This window comes from Leptinotarsa decemlineata, unplaced genomic scaffold (assembly GCF_025532065.1).
Source record: "Leptinotarsa decemlineata unplaced genomic scaffold, Ldec_3_MD MMD2_tig00026345_RagTag_RagTag, whole genome shotgun sequence".
Classification (NCBI taxonomy): domain Eukaryota; kingdom Metazoa; phylum Arthropoda; class Insecta; order Coleoptera; family Chrysomelidae; genus Leptinotarsa; species Leptinotarsa decemlineata.
The window spans coordinates 2,828,074-2,845,866 of NW_027412696.1; the positions used below are offsets into that span (position 1 = coordinate 2,828,074).

General features: G+C 35.2%; 1 protein-coding gene across 5 annotated transcripts in view; it reads left to right on the forward strand.

Moving 5' to 3' along the window:
• Positions 1–17,793, forward strand: part of LOC111505991 (CUGBP Elav-like family member 1) — a 901,046-nt gene that overhangs the window by 434,639 nt on the left and 448,614 nt on the right. Inside the window, exon 1 of one of the 5 annotated variants that reach the window (XM_074183779.1) lies at positions 6,942–7,081. The exons of 3 other annotated variants lie outside the window; for them this stretch is intronic. In XM_074183779.1, coding sequence (XP_074039880.1) covers positions 7,038–7,081 — 44 coding nt within the window. In that variant the 5' untranslated portion in view covers positions 6,942–7,037. Of the gene's footprint in view, positions 1–6,941; positions 7,082–7,171; positions 7,201–17,793 lie in introns of those variants that run through there. One more of the 5 variants, XM_074183781.1, reaches the window with a different exon arrangement.

The window sequence follows — 17,793 nt, forward strand, 5'->3', positions numbered from 1 at the left end:
TATTCATAATATTTTTATGTTTACTTATTTCTATACTCTCATAGGCATCTAGATGCCTGTTGTTATTTCCTTGTCTAACTAATCTTGATGAACTGAAGTCTATGGAATGGTTTTATTGCAAAATAGATAGGCGGCTGCTGATTTCTCAGTTCTTTCATATTTCAAGTGTGCTAAGTGTTCTTTATATCTTATTTCAATAGATCTTTTTGACTGTCCATAATATTTTGCATCGCAGTCCTAACATTCAATTTCGTAAATTCCAGACTTTTCCGAATTCTCAACTTTGTCTTTTGGACATCCTAAAAGGCTCTGTAGTGTATGACTTGTTTTAATAACCACCTTCATACCTATTCCCTTGAAAATCTTCCCATAGTTCTTAGTGTATTGGTGGTATGGAACTGAGATATATTGTTATCTTGGTGTTTGTCCTTTCTAAAAATCGAGATTTCTTTCATTCTTAACCTAAACTTCTTCTTTCTTGTTATGTCTCGACGGGTACTGTAGATGACAGGATAACTATGTTTGTGCAATTAGTTCGATATTCCTCTTGAAGATGATTTCTTGGTGATCGATACACGTGTCGAGGTGTTAAAATAACGGTTTGGTGTTGGAAAAACTCCAGTAATATTCTTCACAGACTGAAAGAAAAAAACCTTTCGAAACAGTTACTTTCATGTAAACATTGAATCACACAAAAGAAAAATATTTTCGAAACAAATACTTTTATCTGAACACTGAATTATTCAAAAAACACTTTTCTCCACTCAGTTTGTATATCAACATTCGTTCTGGAATTGAATCAAAAATCATTCACAGGATTCCTACACGATATAGTAAATGAAGTAGTGAAAATTTTACCTTCATGGAACACTGTCATCCTTACTGGTAGACATCCGATGTTTCGCCGTAACACACTTGTAAGCCTCTTCAGTATCCATCTGTATAACATTATGGGAAAAACACACAATTCATTCACATTGGTCGTTTTGTCGTTTTCAATGTCATCACTACCGTTTCTGGAATTGGCATGGCATTGTCGAAAAAACGAATTTCCAAACATAATACATGTATATGTATATGCAGTGAGATACTACTGGAAAATCTGATTGAACAATGAGAAAGTTGTTAGTATTTTCAAGTCTAAATACATATTTCGAAAACAGCAAATGAGTAGGACAGAAATAAATTGATAAAAAAGACGTATGCTCTGTTTAATTCAGTACAACTGGATCCTATCGTCAATTACTATGGTGATTCACCTAATATAAACCAAAACACAATGTCTTCTAGTTCATATTATATTATTGTCAGCTTGTCAAGGTATAAACTTTCATTCGATGAAAAGTGTCCCGCTTCTCTTTGGCCGTCAATCCTGCTATTCTCTATTCAGAGACTTCACATAGTCACTTTAGTCGGTGTCTGAAAGGCCCCCGAGAGTATTCGTCTAATATTTTAAAATCTCTGACATATTCATGTCTGTCAGAAGGAATTTCGACGGTAAAACGTCGAGGGAATTTTGAAGATGACGTTGAATTGCTTTTCTGTATATACTATGAAATAAACTACTAATTTGGTAAAAGCTGGAAGATGTCAAAAATAATAGCATGCGAATAATTGTTCTATAGGAGTATTTTTGCCATATTCAACGTGAATTGGAGATTTTGCAAATCAAACTGAAACTGAGCGAAATTGTGAGAATGGCCAACTGATGTTTGCGAGGCGAATATATTTATAGAAACATATATTAGTAAATTTTGATACAAAAAATCCATTGAAGTTGATAAAAATAGTTTTCGCAGCACAATATCCAATATCCACTAGCTCCAAGTTGATTTCTTTACATTTGTCTTATTTGAATGATTTTCATCAACACTGAGTGTTTATTACTCACACATTCTGACAGTCATATAATGATTGATCTGTTTTTGATATAGAATAAGTTGATAGTGATCATAAAATTCCTCGAAAGCTGTCAAAACTTCTTGGAGCGTCAATGGTGCTATGTGACCGAACCGAGATTTGAACCCAGCTCTTCTATACTCTAGAGAGGCGCATCAACCAACTGACATCACCCATCGAAGTCGCCAAATAGAATAACCGCCAATTGTGGCTGAACCACTAACAAGTCTAATTATTATATGCCTGAAAACATCAACTGTACCATCAATATGGAAAATGTCGCCCAATTTTCAAAGAAGGAGATAAAAGTGAGATACAAAATTACAGAGCTATCTCTATCATATGAAACTTTAGTGAAGTGTTTGAGATGCTTCTTGAGAAGACAATCTATTGTCATGTCCGCAACATTATTAACCTCAATCAACATGGTTTCATGAAAGGAAGTTCAACCACCACGAATCTTGTAACAATCACTCAATGTATTGCAGAGGGTATTGATTGTCATTCTCAGACTGATGTCATCTACATTGATTTTTCTAAAGCGTTCGACAGACTTGACCATAGTATCCTGCTCAACAAGCTTTCGACTTTTGGGTTATCCAATGAATTAATTACCCTCTTCAAATCGTATTTTCACAACCATCAGCAGTACGTCCAACTCAATGGCCTCAAGTCTATCGAATATATAGCCACATCTGGTATACCACAAGGATCAAATCTAGGATCCCTACTATTCAATATGTTCAATAATGATATCGGAGCTGAGATTGATGTCAATTTCCTTTTATACGCAGATGACTTGAAACTCTATCACAATATAACATGTTTTAATGATTGCGAACGTCTCGCCCTGAATTTAAATCGCATTGCTACATGGTGTTGAAAGCATAATCTATCTCTCAACATATCCAAATGTAAGGTAATGTCTTACTCACTGAAAACCAACCTGAATTTACACAACTACGTCATAAACAATCAAGTTCTGGAGCGTCCTGACACACTCACTGATCTAGGTGTTACTTTTGAATCATCCCTCTCTTTCGATGAACATATTGACACTACTCTAACAGCAGCTTATCGCATGTATGGATTCTTAGTTATAAATACGAAAGAATTCGAAACAGCTTCAACATTGAAATTACTTTATTTCACTTTTGTTCGATCTAGGCTGGAATATGCATCTGTCGTGTAGAGTCCCTACTATCAGGTTCATATAAATCAACTAGAAGCCCTACAGAGGCGCTTCCTAAAATATATGTTTTTCAAACTTGAAGGCACGTATCCTACTGTAGGAATACCCTATTATGAATTGCTTGTAACTCACAATTTTTGTAGTCTCGAGGTAAGGCGTAAATAGTATTCATTTCTTTTTTTATTCAAGGTCATAAACAATATCATCACCTGCTCTCAACTGCTACATATGTTGAACTTTTGGGTTCCTACACAGTCATCTAGGAATAGTGTCACATTTTATCTCCAATTTATACAATGTACGATACCTCTAATTCTGTTAGTCATTTGTGATGTACTGTTTGGAACCTTTGGTGTAGTGATGAATATTACTGGAGTTTTTTCCCAACACCAAATCGTTATTTTTACACCTCGACACGTGTTTCGATCACCAAGTGATCATATTCAAGAGAAAGATGAAACTCTTGAAGATGATTACTTGGTGATCGAAACACGTGTCGAGGTGTGAAAATAACGATTTGGTGTTGGGAAAAAACTCCAGTAATATTCTGTAAGTCATGTCCTAGATATATTCAACTGCCAGATTATACAAATCAAAAGACATTTCTTAGCTAAGTGACAGTTCTGTTTTTATTTTTTTATATAGATTCACAAATTATGTTATGTAAGTGTATATTTGTAAATGCCACTGTTTGCTCTTTTTTCTCCATCACTGAACTGAACAAAACATTTGGGAAACTTTTTTTCTGGTTGACTTGGTCGTTACTTGGTGAAGATCCATAGGAATTTCACAAACTAAACCTTACGATTTGATCTTTACAAACTTTATTTTCAAAAAATATACTACGACATGTTTCGCTATCACTGTAGATTCTCAGTGTTATATCTCCATTCGGGTTCAATTGCTGTCGTTGTTTGGAAATGCATCCTAATGTTTCGCCAGCACGAGTGGCTGGCTTCTTCAGATGTTTATTTATCTTGATGATTCACGGAATCATCATCAGTGAATTATCGGTAAATTATCGGTGAATCATCGGTGAATCATCAAGATGAATAAACCTCTGAAGGAGCCAGTCACTCGTTCTGGCGAAACGTTAGGATGCAGTTACAAACTACGACGGCTAGTCGAGCTAGTGGGGTAGGTTAGGTTAGGTCCAGAGTGAGTGGGTCCATTTGACCCTCCACCGCAACCCACAAATGTTTATTGTGGCTCACACCTATTTACACTCGACCAAATGAACCCAGCTTCTAAACGAAGCGGATTAGTTTGTATGGTGAGTGGTCTTTCAGGTGAGATGGTGAAAGTACGGCTCTGCCGAACTCTAAAAACCTTATTCGGTCCCCAGCAGGGCGGACACAAAGTATGTACACAGCTGTTTCATCATTTTCCAAACAGAGTTGATACACACTATCACCCGACAGTCCGAGTCTCTGCATATGATGATTCAAATGACAGTGACCCATAAGAACGTCTGTTAGACATCGTAGTTCATCCTTACTCTAATCCAACAACTGTTTGGTATCAAGCTTCGAAGGATGAATAAACGCCTTGGAGTGAGCCTATCCTGGAAGATTCTGCCAGAAGTCCATAAATCTTTTTGCCATCCAGGTGTTCAATCTTTGTTTGGCAAAGCCTGAAGTGATGCCAATGAAAGGTTCTGGTACGATGAAGCAGCTTGCAGCACGCTCATTTGCAAGGGAGTCAGCAGCCTCATTGCCATCCAGGCCAGTATGGCCAGGAATCCGGACCAGAGCTAATCTACTAAGTCTTCTTATCGAGGAGAGTCGTTTTTGGCAATTTGCTACTAATTTAGACGTTGCTCGGTAGGAGCTAAGAGCTTCCAACACTGCTTTCATTGACTTGTATATGAGGTTGGATTCCAATCTCTCTGCACACAATGGGCTCATTCAGGCTAATTTAGTTTTTTATTGAAAATTACATATTATGAAAGTAAATCATCTCCCAAGTATCCCACAAAATTTTCCGGTTTATATGTCAATTAAAAACTGAGCAAGAACAATTGAAAATGTGAGGTCGCCCGCGGTACATCTTGACGTCACACCAGGCAACAAGCTTCGATCGGTGGCAACCGGGCCTGTAGTTGGAGATTATTATGAATCGCTGCTATCGTCAATTCAATTCAATTTTCTTCAAAGTAATGTATATATCAATTCTGGGTAACTGGCATTTTTGAGACAAAAGTTCTATAATAAATAAAGAGTTCCTTGTGATATAATTTCGGATTTTTCTCAATGGCGTAAATAACTCTCACTGTCCTCGGGGGAACTGTATTTTCTTTAGAGCGTTTTTTTTTCGGTGGTATATAATATTCACGGTCTGTGTAGCTTTTGATCTTCGAAAAACCTGTTTATTAACTTGAATTCCAACATCAAAGGTATTTTCCTGTGTACCTGCTTCATCAGACATGCTTTGATTTTCAGCGATATCTTCGTTTAACAAAATTTGTTTTTCCTTTTTTTGAACAAACGGTGGAGCTTTAGATGCATGGGCCGTCGGTCTGTCAATCTGGCAATCAAATATATGCGGAATTATGCCTGGTTTCAATATAATTTTTCCCACTTTCATAGTTTTGATATGCATGTAATTTTCTAAGTCTTTCTCAACCTAAAATTCAAAATATTGCTCAGAGTGAAGTATAATTTTTTTTTATTAATCACTATCATTCATACTTACATTAAAATTATCTTCACAACAAAAATGCGTCCCCTTGGCAGATACAAAGAGGGCCCTTCGCATAGCACGCTGCCATAACTTTCCTGATTTTAAGTTACTTGGCAGTGAAATAAAAATTTTGTCTGTTGCAATTACCGAAAAATTCTTGCATTTAGGAACGATGCAATACTTGTAATGTCCTTTTTTATCACTATAAATTTTCAGGCAACCTTTACGGAATATATTTTTTTTTAGATATTGAATTATATATTAAAATATATTTCAACCCGTAACGCGATGGGTGAAGGTCATTCTATGGTCGGATCTTAGACTATTATTCATATTCTCGCAGCTGACACACACTGCAGTAAACAACACGTAACTTAGGTACTTTCTACGGCTCTAGCACACGTATTTCGCTTATCCGCCGGCATTCCCTTGTCGCCGTGTTGACTGATGTGACGTCAAGCTTGATCACGCCCCGTTTTGGTGAACGCCACATTCAACAATTAATTTGAGGGGGAAGATAAAGAGTGAAAATTCAGATTTTTTGCAGATGTACTATTTGAAACATAAACTTTCAAATAATGACATAAAAAAAATTGTTAAATGAACCCATCGTAAATTTTCGATTGAAATAGGTCGCATAGGTTCCTAGGGAGGTTGTTATCTCTGTCCTGGGTCTGCGACTGAGAACATCTGCACCATGGAGATAGTAAATCTAGGTCGCGAAAGCCTCAACCAATTTATCACAGTAGTTTTTACTGTTAACTCCTTGCACATAAAAATGGCTTCCAAAAAAATGTTTTTTTTAAATTTAGAACTGTTAATAAAATGGAAATGAATACTTTTGAATTATACAGAAAATTGCAACACTCCCAAACTGTTGATTGAATAGAGTATCCGAAATTCAAAAAAATCGTTTCGAATAAGGTACCATTTCAATTCATTAAACTGTATATCACCATTACCTACTGCAATGTTTATAGTTGATATTGTTTCGATAACCTTTAGTGCTCTTCTAATCTTCCAACACTCATAAAATATCTAACATTCTTATCGATAGTTTGAATCATTCTACACATTCAATTCACAGTAGTTATTCATAAAAGCAGTTGGATTCGAACGTATTGTGGGCGGTGTTTCGTGGTTTTCATTTCATACTTTCGTGTAGATGACCTGTTGAAAAAATGTGAGAGTTGAGTCAAGCTCCGCAGATGACATGGTTTTAAGTTTTAACTAAGTGGCAGTGTTCGATAGAAAAAATTTGAAAATGTTTTCTTCGAGTGAAATCATCAAAACTTTTTCTAGTGAATGGTGAGTGACAAATATTCAGAAGTGTCAATGAGATTGAGTCGATGATATAGATAAGGTTTATCAATACTCTCAGAGATGAACGCCTTCTGAAGCTTTTCCCTATTGATGGTTGTTCTTATGTAAGTGTCGACTCAAATCCCTTAACGATCAAGTGAAGTTGAAACACGGTTTTCCCCGAAGTGATGAGTGAAAACCAGTTTAAATCTCCTTTTGATTCTAATTCATTCAACTCAAAGTTTCGTTTGATTATCATTCTGCTTCTCATTTCATCCCTAGTTCATGTCAGCAATAATGGAGCTACATGGAATGTAGTCGACTAATCACTAAGCTGTCAATAATTACGCAAAATGATGTGATTGTCGTTTCATTTAGGCGTGAACGAGAGCTGTGCATGGAGTCAAATTTCATTATATCTCACGATATACTTTTTTTCACAGTATAACTCTTCATATGAAAATCACATCAAACTATATATATATATATATATATATATATATATATATATATATATATATATATATATATATATATATATATATATAAAACTGTACTTACGTCTAATGTTCAAATCACCTTTCTTGCTATTTCCGATTGTATGGTATTGTACTGTATTAATATAAAACTTTTTTCTTGAAGTGATAACTTTTTATGAGAGGGTAAACCGCTTCATTACCTAACGCGTAACAGCACCATCATGTATGGCTTCGCTTTCTCCCACGCATACGTCAGCGAAAGGCAGGCTTTTCCTCTCTCGTCGGGCAGACACTCAGTGTTTAGTATACGTTAGACATATACTCTTGACTGTATTATGAAAATCTAAGCAGCAAGAACCTAATATTCATTTATTATGTGAAACGTGGCTTCAGAATGATGATAATAATTTTGTGTGTGAACATCATCAGTATCATTATTCAATGCTACAAAAGTAACATTAACATACACAAACATGTACATACACTAAATAATCAATAAAAGAATACATAATGATATAGATATACAATAAATTTAATAATAACTTAAGTTTTTCCCAAGTTGAACAATTTCAGTATTTAATAGTTCAACTTAGATTAGTTTAAATTATCGCTTCTGTCGGTCGTCCCGAGACTCGCACGTTTTTAATTATTTCAAACACCTCATCGATAAAGTTTGAAGAGGAAATCAGACTGCTGTATATTCAGGTTGTCTCAAAGAAAACTACTAGCCTGATGTGTGAAACGGTTTGATCTTGATGAAAATGATTTTGAGTATCACATACAATTCTGTGATAACTTCAGTGACAGGCTATGGATGGAAATGCTGTTCAGTATTCGTTTTGAATGATGAAGTAAATAGATACAACTGTTCGTATCGAAGCCTATTTTTTCTTGAATGAATGCTCTTTGTGAATTCCAGCGAAAACAAATACTTTGTGGTCTGATTTTTTCAATTATCGCGGTCCTTAGATTGCATCCATCATGAAAAACCATAATGAAGCTATCGAGGTATGACCCCATAAATAAAAATCTAAATGATTCATATCAGGGTTGCAAGCTGACGAATAATGGAGTCATGCACGTCCAATTCAATGATTATGATAGTTGATGCCGAGATTCTGATGAGATAGAACTCTAAAATGAGCTGAATCCCCGTCGTGCATAAACCACATATCGACTTTTGAAATAACTATTATTTTTCCTGAAAGAATGAGTGAATGATCTAGTAAAATGTCCCTGTAGAATTCACCTGTTAGATAATCACAAAAATGGTTATTTTGGAAGATCATAATAGCATCTCGTGAAAAATTTACCTCATCCGTAAAAAAAAATGTTTGTTGAGAAATTATTATTGTATGTCATAGTATGAATCAATCACCTGCAAAACATTGATTCTGGGTGAAAATTTGGAGTCACTAGAGGTTGAACCCACTGTGTGTGATATGTGTATAGCAGGTTTTTCAGACTAACTTTGGGCTGCTGTGCTATTAAGCTCCTGATACTAACAAAAGGACTCTGATCTTCCACCGCCTGCATATTAAATGAAGCTACTAGTTTTACATATTCTTGCATGTAGCGTTCTATACAGTGCATTTCTTTAATAAACCCTTCCCCTTTATTTTTTGAACAGGTCAACTCAAAAAACTGAAATTTGGGATCATGAAATCAATGCATGGATATTTCATTTTGAATTGAAATTGTCAAATGAAACTTTCAAGATAGCGACTGGGCGCCATATGGGAAAAAAATTTAATGTTAAGGGAGTCTTGTGACACATATTTTCAAAGCTTCTGACAAATGCTTCACAACCCTGGAATATATTGTACATATCTTCAACAACTACAAAATGGCGAAACATTTAATAATTTCCTGAAGACAAACACATTATTATCGACGATATTTCTAGAAATATTCCTTTTTATCTGCCATATGGCAATTCCAACAACCCGATAAGGTTTATTGAATTATTTTTTGTTTATAAAAACTTCAAAAAATGTCAGTACGACAATGATCATCATTGTTCAGTTAGAATATTCTCATTTAGTTTTCGGTTTTAGTAGTAGGAAGGTACCATGTCAACAATCTGTAAAATGGTCAATTCTCGTCCATTGAAAGAAAAAGTCAAAGCGATTTTTATTCAAGGTGCGACGCATAACTTTCATGGGACCGAAAGTATTTTCAATGAATGTTTTCCGAATCGTTCTATCTGTATAAAATATTTGAGGGAACTCAAATTCACAACTATCGGTAGTGTACATAACAAAATGCCCCCAGGTCATCCGTCCATTCCGGAAGAACAGCAAGTGCAAATAATTGGTGAGATAGTGGTAAATCTTTAACAGTCTACTCATTCCGTCGTGAATGTTTGTGAGGTGTCTTCCTCTATTTTGTGGAGACTTTTGGAGAGGAGTAGGTATCATCCGTACAAAATTAAAATGGTACACCAATTGACTAAAGATAACTCTGATCGAAGGACAGAATTCTGCGAAATCATGATTCCACAATATTTGTTTTAGTGACGAATGAACATTTTTTTCAAACGGCAATATTCACAGACAAAATTGCCATTATTGGAGTGACACCAACCCTCACGTTTTCCTCGAAACACATACTCAATATCCAGAGAAAATTAATGTTTGGGTAGGAATATTGGAAACCCGTATTGTTGGACCACTATTTAGTGATCAAAATTGATGAGAGGATCAACTACTGTTAACCCTCTCATGACTGAAATCGTTGAAGCGAATCCTAATGAATTCGATATGGATTACTCCACATTACTCCAGACAAGTAAGAAACTATTTGGATACTACTTTTCCCGTTCGTTGAATTGGCCGTCGAGGTCCTACAGAATCGCCAGCCCGCTCACCAGATTTGACGACTTTGGACTTTTTTTATGGGGTTATTTGAAGCAAAAGTTGTACGAAACTGAACCTGCTTCAATATTTAATATACGGGAGAGAAAAATAAATATTTGTAGAGATATTGACGTTACTGTGTTCGAAAATATTCGTATAGGATAGGCTGTTTATGTGTCAATAAGTTACAGGTAACCATTTCGAGCATCTTCAGAACTGACCCTAGATTATGCAGTTACATGTCAATGTATTCAGGCAATTATTAAAAGTTCCGCCATTTTGTAGTAGTTGAAGTATTGACATTATATTCTAGGTTTGTGAAGCATTTGTCAGGAGCTTCAAAAAGGTATGTAACAAGACCCTCCTTTCTATTCAATTTTTTTCCCCAGATGGCACCCAGTCGCCATCTTGAAAGTTTCATCTGTCAATTTCACTTCAAAGTAAATTATCCATGCATGTTGTAATGACATTTATCCCAAATTTCAATTTTTTGAGTTCACCCGTTCAAAAAATAAAAGGAGGGGGCATTAAAGAAATGCCCTGTATGTTTGAGTCCATGAAATTATTTGGTTAGGATATCTGTACTGGTAAATTATCCGTCCTTTCTTTGCATTTCCGTTAGCTAATCCATGAATGAAGTGCGTGTCGGCTATTTCAACCTTAGTAAAATCATTCATAATGAGATCACTGATAATTGACAACTTTAGATTCCATTCATATGATATTACAACTGTCAGCTGTTCTCCAAAACAGATGAGTAGGTACTTGATTGAACTTGGTAGAAATTTATTATTAAAATCAGATGAATGATTTTTACTTCTCAATGGTCAACATAATGAAACCAGTGGCGTAACAGATTTTAATTCAGTTGCCTTCCAAAATCCCCTGAACTAATAAGGTCAAATGGGCGAGATGTTTTTTCGATTTTATTGAAAAATATTTTTTTTTGTATATGGTATGCAATAAAGTAGCTTCAATAATTTTCAAAAACTGAGCTATATTTGGAGAAAACACAGGAAACCAAAAAGTTGTAATTTTAATTTCATGTACTGAACGTTTGAAACTTTTTAATGAAATCTCTACAAACCATTTATATCGCTGTTCATGTGACAGTATAATTTTGTCTTTTAGTTTATATCTATTGTGAATAAATTTTATTTACATATGAGTAGACAATTCGAATTCCGGCAAATAAAATGTCATACAATGTATTATATTATATTTTGCTACTGCGGACCTTCGGAACCAAGGAATACAACGCTTTGCGATGCTTGGTTGGCCGTTAGCAGCAAAATATTCAATCCTTTCTGAACATACCCTTGCTCAGTGGAGACGGGTGGGGTTCTTTATCGAACAAAAAAAAAAAAAGAAAATAAATCAATAAAACTCGAATAGTTATACCAACTATATTATCCAAATTAAACAACCTATCAAGTTCGAAAATCCTCAACAAAATCAAATAAATGTTAATTGCTTGTCGTTGACAATTGACAGGGTGACAATGTTGTGGAACCGGAGCTGGAAAAATATCTCAAAATAAGAGTCCGTCGATGAAAAACGTTTGACAGTTGGGGAAATCGCAATTATGAATGATGGCTAGCCTGATTTCAGTAAGGAAAAGAGTGAGAGGAGTGACAGGAAAAGAAAGAAAAAGAGGGGCTATGGTGTAAACAGGGGTCAAAGGTCGATCTTCATGTAAATATTGCATGAGATGCAAAAATGCAATCTTGTAAATTGTATGGTAATATTATGTTCTTGAGGCAATTATTCGTCATAAATGTACTAGTTACATGCGCTAAATTCCTTAACCTTTTAGTATATATACTGAAAGTGTACACTGTTAACGCTAGAGGTAAGTTGTTTAATTTTGACCCACTATAGGTTCTTTTAAAGTTGTTATTTTTATGCTTTTTTTCTTTACAGGAAATGAGGATGTGACTGAACTAATGGTCTAGCACAACTTGATAACTGTACAACTATAAAGAAAGAAAACAAAACAATTTGTGTAGTAATTCATGCACAATCAGTGAAAGCGACCATGCTGAGCAATAAAATGATAGAAATAAAGCACAGTTCTGAAAAAAAAGCTTATCTGTTTCGTCGGTGTCTCCTTCAAGTCCTGATCCACTTCATGAGAGTATCCTAAGAGTTGGGGTGTTTAAATATCACTCGTGCATTGGGTCAATTAAAGCAGAAGCAAATCCCTCAACCAGTGAAGCCTTATGACAGATTCCAAATCCCTATTATTGAGCAGGAAGGAATCAGGAAGCCAGGTTTAGCACTATACTCCACTACTCTACGTCTTGATATATAAAGCAGAACAAATCAAGGATAATAAAAGAAGGAAACAGGCCCTAGATGTTGTGTGGCCTCGAAAGTGATTACGTAGAACTTACGTCGAAGAAGGTTGGAATGTTCAGTACTCCAGAAAATATATCCACAAATGAGTGAAGGTGGTTAAGATTACCCAACTTATCAATAATCTGGTGCTTTTGAACGAGATTTCCAGAATAAATCCGCAAAATGCGTAAATTGAATATCACCATCAAAATGGAGGACTTCAATTTTTTTCCAGTTTTTTTCCTTTCCTTCACATCTGTGCCAGTTCTAGTTACCTTTTTCCCAAATCAATGGTACCAAATGTGGACGAAATTTCAATCATAGAGAAGAATTTCAATACAGACATAAATCAATCTGAATGGATGATGATGACAAGTATAGGTTATGTTTTGAAATTTTATTTATTTTGTAATAACTGTTATATTTTTAATGATCTAAGTGACTGAAGAGACCAAGTTTACTGCCAGAGATAGTGAGAGTAGGAAAATTTGAGAAGAATTGAAATAAAAAAAATAATATTTAATAATAATGATTATCTGTAAGGGCAAGACCACATATAATTTAGATTTGTTGACAATCCGATTCCTCTATTTATTTTCTCCTTCTTCCCTTCCTTTTTAGTCTAAAATTCTCAATATCTAGAAAGAGAAAATAAAACCGTAACAATTTTACATATTATTTTTTTTTTAATCAAAATATCGATCAAAATCTTTTCTAATGAGCCATCAACATGTCGTTATTGATCAGAAAAGAAAACATGCGTGCAAATATTTCCATAGTAAATTTTTTTAGGATATCCTGTGAGTATTCTCTATGGAATTGAAATGTTACACCAATGAAGAATTTTATTCTTAGTGAATTCGATACTGAAATGGTTTTGAATCCCGACGAGAAACCATCCGAAAATAACGATGAAAATATTAGCATTTCATGAACCGAATTTACAGATATGCTGGAATATGAACTCTCGTCGAACAAATAATTCAACAAGGCTTTCTGGTTTGGATAATGTTTGTAAAACAATCCGGCTGACGTTGCAAGCGGATTTTCGCCAACCGGAGTTAATTATGATATGTACGGAAGGTTCTGGGAAGACTTGGGTAGTTTAAAAAGTTATTCATAGGATGTTTGGTATATAACTGATAAATACGTTGGTTTCAAAAAATAAAAGACGTGTCCCATAAACTAACCGTTGCATTACTCTATTTGGTGATATATTAACTTTTGGCAACTACGCAAAAGCGTTATAAACTCAAAGCACACCCTGAATTCAACGCAGGTCATATGATACATTTATAGGCATTATCGCCTGATGACGCCTACTTGGTTAGAGAAACGCGCGTCGAGGGACAGCATTTTTATTCTGGTGTTTTCAATAGATTCATTTCACGCCAAAAGTTTCAAATTCCACCGTTCAAGATTTTATACATCTCAAAATTTTGTGTTTTTCATGATCCTGAAATAGAAAATAAGTTTCAGCCCTATAGCGTCGGTTGTACATAAAACACGTGAAAATTTTGAAAAAGTGTGGAGAATAAGTAGGGGAGTTAATCTACGAAAAATTCGTGTGCGGTTTTTATGAACAGAGATACTTATTATGAATGGAATATTTTGTAACGAAACGTTGTACAAAATGGGAAAAAAATAACATGATATCATTCAAGAACCCCCAATATAGGTTATAAGCCCTACCCTAGAATTAGGGTTCAACATGACTTTCACTTGTATGGTTGATATAACGTTGACAACCTCATCAGTACTATATGTTTCTTTCTACTAGTCAAAAATATTCAATCAATCTAGAAACTATACAGAATGAGCGAGATGACCTTCGGTTAACCGTATTTCGGAAAATTCTTAAACTCATTTTTAGAAAATTAGTGGGAATAGACTCGATGTATGCTTCATTGAATGAAATGAAATGCTTGTGTTTCCGCTTCACTGCCGGTTATACCGAACGTACACTTTCCCGTTCCAAATAGGACCAACATCCTGAATATTTTCACGTCTGGGTTTATGTGATATATGGTAAACGAACTGGTTTACAAAATATGTTCGTTGTCTCAGTGACTAATTCTGAGCATATATAAATGGGAAAAACATTTCTATAGGGTTTTTCATTGAAAAAAAGCAAGTTTTGACTCATTCATATGTATCTCAATAATTAGTCACCAATTCTGAACAACTTGTTCAACATTTTGGAAATGTTAGCTCCGCAAGTTTTTGATGAATTTTGTTTTAGTGTCTATTGCATATACAGCGTGACTCACGGTCGATGGTAGGTTGGACGTTTCTGGAAAACGCAAAGCATGATTTTTCTGAAAATTCCACCTCTCACATTTCCTCAGCTGTTCTATCGATCTAAAATATTTTCAGCATTGCGGCGTTACCACTTCCATCAAAATGTCCTAGGAACTTTATTTTTTTTAATGGAACACCCCGTATATTAATACATTTTTGGAATCGCTCTGGTATTTCAATACTTTTTTGTTGATCACGTCCTATACCTATCTCTATGTATTTTCGAGATAAAAAATAAATTGTGCTAAATATGGACCAAAACATAGCCTTAATTGAAATTAAGTACATCAGTACTCTCAATTCTTGAAAAGTTGATATTTTGATGATAGTTTGAACAAACTCGAAATATCCAAATAACACCAAGAAATCGACTCCAAATCATACAGGGCGTGCTAAAATTACTATTATTTCCATTGTGCATAAAAGTAAACAAAAGTCCATTTTTTCAAATCAAACCTCCTGTATATTACTCGGTGAATTGAAAGATGGTAAAAAATACTTCAAGATGATATATCATGTCCCTATACCTAAATCGTCAAGTTTTCTCAGTAAAGTCGCTTCTTCTAGCAACATTATTTTTTTTAGAATTTGGATTTAGGTAGCAGTGGAATTATCAAGCTTATAGCAGTTCGGTTACTTTTATAAGTAATTAACAAAGAGTTATCGACGGTGTTCCGAATCATCTTCCAAAATGAATGCAAATATCGATTATTCAAACGAAGTTCTTATGAAATTATTTATTATACACGGACAGTGTGCTCAAATCATTGCCAGAACTTGTAGAAAATTCAACCAAATGTATCCTGAATCAACACCAATGAACGAGAGGTAGTTTGTAAGATTACAAAATAATTTTCTCAATTATGGCTCCATGTTAAAAGCGCCTTCAGCATTACCATAACCTGTTACTTCAAATGAGGACAATACTCTTAACGTTTTGGCATATTTTTATGCATATCCAGAAGCTTCCATTCGCAGTGCAGGAAAAGATTTAGGTGTATCACATGCTTCAGTACAATGAATTTTGAAAAATCACGGAATGCATCCGTATAAATTCAGCAAAGTTCAGGCCCTAAAAGCAGAAGACTTCGAACATTGAATGCATTATTGTGAATCCCTTTTGAATCATACACAGGAAGATCGGGAATTTTTGTCAAAAATAATTTGGAGCGACGAATCAGAATTTACGAGGGATGGTATTCTCAATAGAAGGAATGAACATTTTTGGGCTGATCATAATCCTCATGTTACAAAAGAAATGGGATTTCAAGAAAAATTTGACTTGAATGTTTTCTGTATTCTGAAGAACAATAAAATTAGCTTTTTTATTTATGAAGGCACACTGAATGCAGAGAGATCCCCAAATATTAAGGACCGATTTTCTTGAAATTTTGCCTTTAGAGGAATATAGGAATTCGTGGTTTCAACTGGACGGAGAGCCAGCTCTCCATCCAGGAACTTTCTAGGAAACTTGACGAACTCTTCGACGATCGTTGGTTTAGGCGTTTAGGGCCGTGGGATTGACTACCGAGATCACCCGATCTCACGCCACTTGACTTTTTTTCATGGAGGGTTTTAAAAGAAAGGGTATACAGTACTCCAGTGCCTACCAAAGAACAATTGCGACGGCGAATAGTGCGGAGTATTGACGATCTGGATCCCCAGGAAAGTGAAAAAGCAACCACAAGTCGCGTACAAAAAAACATTTTGAAGTGTTCAGAGTGTAATGGGCAACATTTTCAGCATTTATTGTGAAAATGTGATATTTTGTTTTCAATTTTGTTATTTTGAATCATCCTATTATGTTATTGTCTATACTCTCACATGTTTTAGCCCACAAAATCTTACTTTTTATCTAGAAACGACTTTTTCGGTACAGTTGTTCCCTGGAAACTTTGAGCCATAGTTAAGGAAATTATTTTGTAACCTTACAAACTTCCTCTCGTTCATTGGTGTTAATTCAGGATACATTTGGTTGAATTTTTTACACGTTCTGATAATGATTTGATCACTTTGTTCATGTGTATAATAAATAATTTCATAAGAACTTCGTTTGAATAATTGATATCTGCATTCATTTTGGAAGATGATTCGAAACACCGTCAATAACTCTTTGTAAATTACTTATAAATGTAACCGAACTGCTATAAGCTTGATAATTCCACTGCTACCTAAATCCAAATTCTAAAAAAAATAATGTTTCTAGAAGAAGCGACTTTACTGAGACAACTTGACGATTTAGGTATGGGGACATGATATATCATCTTGAAGTATTTTTCACCATCTTTCAATTCACCGAGTAATATACAGGGGGTCTCATTTAAAAAAAGGACTTTTGACTACTTTTATGCACAATGGAAATAATAGTTATTTTAGCACGCCCTGTATGACCTGAAAAATGATGCATCTCTATAGGAGTTTGTATCCCAAATCGTCCGTTCCACGGTTGTACTTTCCCCGACAACAGGGAGGCCGTGGACTTTTGATTTAGGAGTGTCTACATGATAGAATGGTACTGGATACAGCCTGTAAAGCCGCAGAGCTCACCTTACTTCTGCGGAGACACAAGAATAAGCCAATGAATAGGATGTTCTTCAATAACATTGGAGACCTTGGCTTATCTGAGGGGTTCGTTCATCATGGTTTGCCAGGATGGTGTCCTCAACACCTTAGTCTACCGCAGTCGCGTGATGGGTATAGAGGTTCCTGACACAAGGTGCAGGGCCTGCCGCGAGGCGCC